Here is a 6,218-nt window from a genome sequence, read left to right as displayed (position 1 = left end):
ATTCACTAAAGCCAACAAATGTACTGATAATTAATCAAGAGAAATCAGGCAAAATGCGCTGCGCCTCTCTCTCTCTCTCTCTCTCTCTCTCTCTCTCTCTCTCTCTCTCTCTCTCTTTCTCTCTCTTTCTCAATTCAATTTTCAATTCAATTTTCAATTCAATTCAATATAGCTTTATTAGCATGACTGTGAATTACAGTGTTGCCAAAGCATTATAACAATTAACAACAATGGTATATGAACATGCACAACAGACATAATAACATTTATAACAGAAAATAATTATGATTATTATAATAATTATATCATTTATCAATAATTATAATTATATAATAATAATTATTTTCTCTGGGATGGGGTCCCCAGGATTTTAGAGGTCTTTTTTGAGGTGTTACCCACTGTCTCTCAGGCTGTGACACGCACTGACGTATTTGGCAGCGAGGGGGGCAGTGTGCCCCTCCCCCAGAGTGATCCGTAATTTTTCTGATAGCGAATATTTTTCAAAATTTAATGATTTAATGATGTTAATTTCTCTCTCTCTCTCTCTCTCTCTCTCTCTCTCGATGCACCAGGAGTGGCATAAAGTTAGTAACTTAGTTACTTTTTTGGAGAAGTAACTAGTAACTATAACTAATTACTTTTTCAAAGTAACGTGCCCAACACTGCCGGTGAGTTTCTTCTCTCCAAAGCTTTATGCCAACCTTAAACTTAACGATTTTCAAGCGATTTCACTGTCACAAAAGAATAGAATAGAATTTAAGCTTTACTGTCATTGCACATATCGCAAGTACAGAGCAACAAAATACATTTTGCTTCTATCTAGAAGTGCTTAGCAAAAATATACATATCATATGCAGACCCGGCTGCAGAAACATTTTAAAGGGGGGGCATTGTATTTTTTCAGGGGGGGCACATTTTTTTCAAAAAGCCTTTTATTTGCTTCAAATTGAACAGCGGCTCCTTGGCGACTCCAGTGCTGAGAAACAACAATCTGTCAATAAAATCCCAAAATCTAAACAAACAAACAAAAAAAAACAATAGTGCAGTGCTTTGTTCATTCAATTAAATTAAAAGTCAAATATATGCAAAAACACATGCAGTGAAAAACATAAGCACTGATGTCAGAACACTGACTGAAGTAAACATTCATGCTAGGAGGGTTAACTACAACAGCTAGGGAGTACAAGGAGCAGAACAGAGAACTGTTCTGCCTGCAAGAAACCTAAGTTTGTGCATGTGAGGGAGGAGGTGTGGTGAGCAGAAAGAGGTTTACTCCACTTTTAGTAGAGTGGCAGACGGCGTTTGTGTAGTGTGTGAAACCTTCTTAAGACACTGTCCTTCCATTCATTCCTAAATTTCTGAGTCAAGTCCTTCTCAAATGCCAACTGGATCAGATTGGCCTTGCGTTGATGAAGCATAGTTTGGCGATGCTCCGTGAAGACATTTTTAAGAGTGGAAAACGAATTTTCACAAGATGCAGTGCTGGCTCCAAACGTCAGGCCATGTTTAAAGGCTGTAAAGACAGTAGGCATTGCTTCCAATGGCTTCTGGAACTGTTTCAAAATCTGTAGATTAAGAAATAAGATTAAAGTCAACATAATTACAAACAGAATGATTCTCCAGATAACATATATTGTATGACACATCATGTTGAACAATAAATGATTATCTCACTTAACCAAATCATGTTAGGTTTGATGTGTGATTTTTATAATAGTTTTATGAAGGCCCGATGCTGAAATATCCCAGTTTATTTTAAAGACCCCACATGACTGTGCCATGACAATATAGACTATTAAATCATCTGGAGCATTGTAGCTTTGAGATCTTTGAATACAATAAAAACAATACAGAACGTTTGCCTATATCCTTAATCACCTGTTTCATTGTCCACTTCTTCCCATCTGGTGGAGAAGACTCTTTCATTTGTGTCACAAGGAAGTTGCGGGCCACCTCGAATTCGGAGTCCACAGCAGGTGTCTTGGTGAGGTCAAGTAAGGGCTTCACCTTGTTGACATCCAAGAAGGTGGCATGCACAGGATCCAGGGCACTGAGTGCCTCCATCAGGTCACAATTATGTTTCCCAAAGCGATTTTTCATTTCCTCACATACTGAGTCAATGCAACTATAATAAATCCTGCGTAGTTCTGTTTCATCATTACGATCGACACATGTCCTGATTTCCTGAACAACATAGTCGGCAAAGGCAGAGTTTTCTGAGCATCTTCTCTTTGATGGCCTTGTTGTGACACTGTCACTCTGTGCTTGGATTGCCTGGAATTCTGTCTCAGTGCGGATATTCTCAAGACAGGTGATTGCACTGCTGATTAGCTGGATAGCTAGAAGACAATACAAACCCCCTTATTGTTACTGTACAGAATACAAGACAATTTAAAGTGTAGTACTGCATGAAAAGACGCAGGGAAATGAACCAATAGAAATCCAGCCATAGGTTTTAAAACTCTGTGTAACACACATATCAAAACAATTGTTCCTGTGGGGATGCCCAAGAAAATTTTTAATTATTACATTTTAAAAGATACTATAAGTGATTTTACTACCTTAAGAAATTAACTGAGTGATTTTGAAAGATTATATAAAGTTGATTGGATTTTAAGGGAATACTAAAATGGAATTTATTGCAAATCCTTTAAAAATGGATAATGAGTTGAACGAACGTAAACCTCAAACTGCTTCTACTGAACCAGAAATAGAGATGGAGCAATGCATTCAATTTTTACTCTATTTTGCTATTTTTATTAAACTCTTTTTAACATATTTAATGTTCATTGTGAAGCACTTGGTGTATGTAACTCTTTGTTGTAAAGTGATGCGAGCTGCATTACTTGAATGAAAGGTTCTATACAAACAGTTTATTATTGTTATTGTAAATACACTGTAACTTTGCTCAGTAGTAGATATAGTTTTTGCACAGTCTGCATTAAAAATAAATATATTTTTTCACCTGTAAGCAGATCCATGTCTTCAGACTGCAACATCTTGTTTGGGGGATCAAGATATGCAAGGATCTTTTGCACCATCTCAGCAATGAATTTAAAGCTGGGTTCAGACATGCTCTTCCACAATCCTGTTGCTTCAATGCGCAGATCTGCTCCAAATGCCCGGTTGCTGGTGATTTCTCGAAGCAGTATGGACAGGTCATCAAAAGATTTCAGAATGACTGAGACTGTAAAATAGAGAAAATAAAACTTAATATATTTATGCAGGAGAGTTATTCACACAATACAGCTTTATTATTATCAGCTTAATTAGTCCTAATTAACATACCTGTAGCAAAATGTCCACTCCATCGTTGATCCAACAGGCGCTTGAGTGTCTCTCCTTTGTAGAGAATGGCAACAGTTGGTTTTCTGCAGAACTTGTACAGCATGTTACACACACTGAAGAAGTCAATCACAGCCTTTTCAACTGCCAGGGCATGGATGACCACCAAATGCAGCTGATGATTATAACAGTGGACATATGGTATCTCTCTGTCCAGTTTTTCCTGCAGCAGTTTCTGTACCCCTCCATGTTTACCTGACATGAGTGAGGCACCATCATACACCTGACTGAGGATTTTCTCGGGGTTCAGGCCAGCTCTGGTAAGTTCTCCTATGATGATGTCAGTCAGCGTAGCTGCATCTCCTTCGTCAGCAGTGGCTATTGATAGGAGGCGCTCAGTTGGTTCAGATAGTTCATTCAGAAAGCGGAGAATTATGGATATATTCTCTCTCCCTGTTGGGTCTCTGGTTCCGTCTGCTTTTAATGTGTAGAATGATTCACCAACTTCTTTCACTATGTGCTCTTTTACTAAAGCACTCATCACATCTATTAGGTTATTCTGAATGTCATGACTTGTGTATGTTGCATTGCGTGGAATAGTTTTTGATATCCTTGCTAATTCAGCGTCTTTCCTTAATGAAAACTCAAATAAAGACAAAAATAGTCCACATCCATCCTCATTCATGCCACTGTATGCATCGTGGTCACCTCTAAAAGGCAGCTGGTTCACAGCAAGGAATTCCACAACATCAATAATTGCAGACAGATAATATCTGTTGCGCTGCAGTTGATCATTGTTAATTAATGTTGAGATTTCTTTACTTGTTTGAGTTCATCTTTCCTTGTCCCTCCACATGGCCTCACAAGCCAGGTGCTCCTTAGAAGCAGCATGTTTGTTTAGTCCCTTTCCAGCTTCCACTGCATGCTTCCAGTTGTGGAAACCAGTCACAGTGAAAGTTGGATCACCGTATCTGGATCCTTGTCCCTGAAACATTCTGCATGGGTAGCAGTATGCAGCATCTGCCTGAACTGAATACTCCAGCCAAGTAAAACGTCCATACCATGAACTGCAGAATGACCTTTTTATCCCGGAGAAAATGCGCGAAGGAAAACTCTGCAAGAGTGGTCTTTCTGGGTTTTCAGTGCCTAGGTCATTAGACTGCGGCCTGTTTCCATTTCTCCTGGCAGATGTAATGTTACCACAAACATCAGTGTTGTTGTTGACGTCGTCACTCACGTTTGGCTGAGCACTGCTCGGTTCTGCTCCTTGTGCTCCCTAGCTGCTGTAGCTAACCCTCCTAGCATGAATGTTTACTCCAGTGTTGACTTCAACGCTTACGTTTCCAACTGAAATGAATGGTGCTGCTTCCTGTCCATTCTCATGTACTCCAGTGTCACTTGTTGTCCTCTTATTTGTTTGGAAATAAGTCCGAATATCCATGCCACACGAACAACGGTGAGCGTAGCTGTTTCTCAAGTATGAACTTTAGTCAGTGACCCGCCCCCCTCCAACTGTAATTGGCTAGAACGTTGCCTTCCTTCACTGATTGGTTGAATTGTATGACTGACAAACTGAGATAGGAAAAATAGAAAGATGGTCACTCAGAGGTGAAAACAAAACAAAACAAAAAAAAAACATATACGGCTTCCAGTCCAGTCAGGGGGGGCATAGCTGACTCTGTGGGGGGGCACTGCCCGCCAATGCCCGCCCATGCCGCCGGGTCTGATCATATGAGTGGAGCTACAATCCTGAACAGCTAGTAATTAACTACTTCTTCGGGATTTTCCTTTAATTTTAGCAAGCCGCATGACTGGGATTCAAACCCACGATTGTTGGATCATAGTCCACCCTAGTGTTTTTCTCTTAACACAATACTAAAACTTAAGAAACCTCCAGTACTCCAGAGTTAGCAGCCCTGGAGCGAAGCTGTTGTCACATCACAATGCTGGTGTTGAGCGATACGTCCATTAGCGGCGTGGCTGAACTGTCATCGGGAGAAGGAGGTGTTCTGACGAGTTGTGCTGGCTTGTTACAGGTGTTCTATTCGCAGTGTATATTCATAGTTAACAGTGCCTAAATAAAACAGCAGGTGGGACTTTTTTCTTTCTACAGGCTAAAAGCATCATATAAGGGTAGAATAAATCACTGTATTATAGTAAATTAAAGATAATGGAGGTAATGAATGAGATTCACTGTCTACCATTTATTTTTTATCACTAAAGCAGGTAATAAACAGACTTCCTGGGAAAACAAAACACCATGGTTCCAGTAATCTTTCAAACTGAATTTTATCTTGATGAAATAGAGCAAGCAGGGTTCATAGGGTCATGAAAAACCTGGACAAATCATGGCATTTGAAAATTGCAGTTTTGGAAAAATAAAAATAGTCAGAACGTTTTGGAAAAGTCATGGAAATTTGGTATAAAAATCTTTGTGTTTCAGTTTATCGATGGAGAAAATCTATTTTGAGCTAAAAAAAAAAAAAAAGGGTCAGTTTAGAGTAAATTCAGTAATTTTAAGCCTACACAATGGAGCTCTCAGGATCTGACACGCATTTTATTATTAAATATAGTGTGTCAGCATTTTTATCTGATTCATTTTAGACCAACTATATTATATCGATTTTAATTATGGTTTAAATTGTCTGCACTGATGTTTTAAAAAGTGTATGGTCATGAAAAAATCATGGAAATCTACTGGTTAAAACGTGGATGAACCCTGACAAGGCTCTGAAATACCCTCTTCATGCTTCTGGAATGAAACTGATCAATATTCATACACAATTCTTAATAAAATTTGCCATTAAAATAGCATCGAAAAACCTTGAAAGTGTCAAAAAAGCCCACAATGGAAATGCACCACAGTAACAATTAAACACTGGGATGGGTACCAGTTTAATTCCCTGTCAAAAAATATATTTTTGTCCTCTATT

General features: G+C 38.8%; 1 protein-coding gene across 1 annotated transcript; it reads right to left on the bottom strand.

Moving 5' to 3' along the window:
- Positions 1-857: 857 nt before the first annotated feature.
- Positions 858-5,011, bottom strand: LOC111189564 (zinc finger protein 862-like). The gene is made up of 4 exons (XM_049467579.1): positions 3,289-5,011; positions 2,966-3,187; positions 1,879-2,339; positions 858-1,565 (listed from the first exon to the last, which is right to left on the bottom strand). The coding sequence occupies exons 1-4, from the start codon at positions 3,968-3,970 to the stop codon at positions 1,281-1,283; spliced, it is 1,650 nt and encodes a 549-aa protein (XP_049323536.1). The 5' UTR covers positions 3,971-5,011; the 3' UTR covers positions 858-1,280.
- Between the last annotated feature and the right edge of the window lie 1,207 nt (positions 5,012-6,218).

Source organism: Astyanax mexicanus, chromosome 1, assembly GCF_023375975.1.
Source record: "Astyanax mexicanus isolate ESR-SI-001 chromosome 1, AstMex3_surface, whole genome shotgun sequence".
NCBI classification, from domain to species: Eukaryota; Metazoa; Chordata; class Actinopteri; order Characiformes; family Acestrorhamphidae; genus Astyanax; species Astyanax mexicanus.
This window is presented reverse-complemented; position numbering and strand designations above follow the sequence as displayed.

What these genes read in the sequence shown, in the direction of transcription:
- LOC111189564 (XM_049467579.1), bottom strand. Translation starts at nt 3,970, where the DNA reads ATGAATGAGGATGGATGTGGACTATTTTTGTCTTTATTTGAGTTTTCA. An exon ending in AGACATGGATCTGCTTACAG is followed by an intron (nt 2,340 to 2,965) that starts GTGAAAAAATAT and finishes ATTGTCTTCTAG; the next exon opens with CTATCCAGCTAATCAGCAGT. An exon ending in AGAAGTGGACAATGAAACAG is followed by an intron (nt 1,566 to 1,878) that starts GTGATTAAGGAT and finishes CTTAATCTACAG; the next exon opens with ATTTTGAAACAGTTCCAGAA.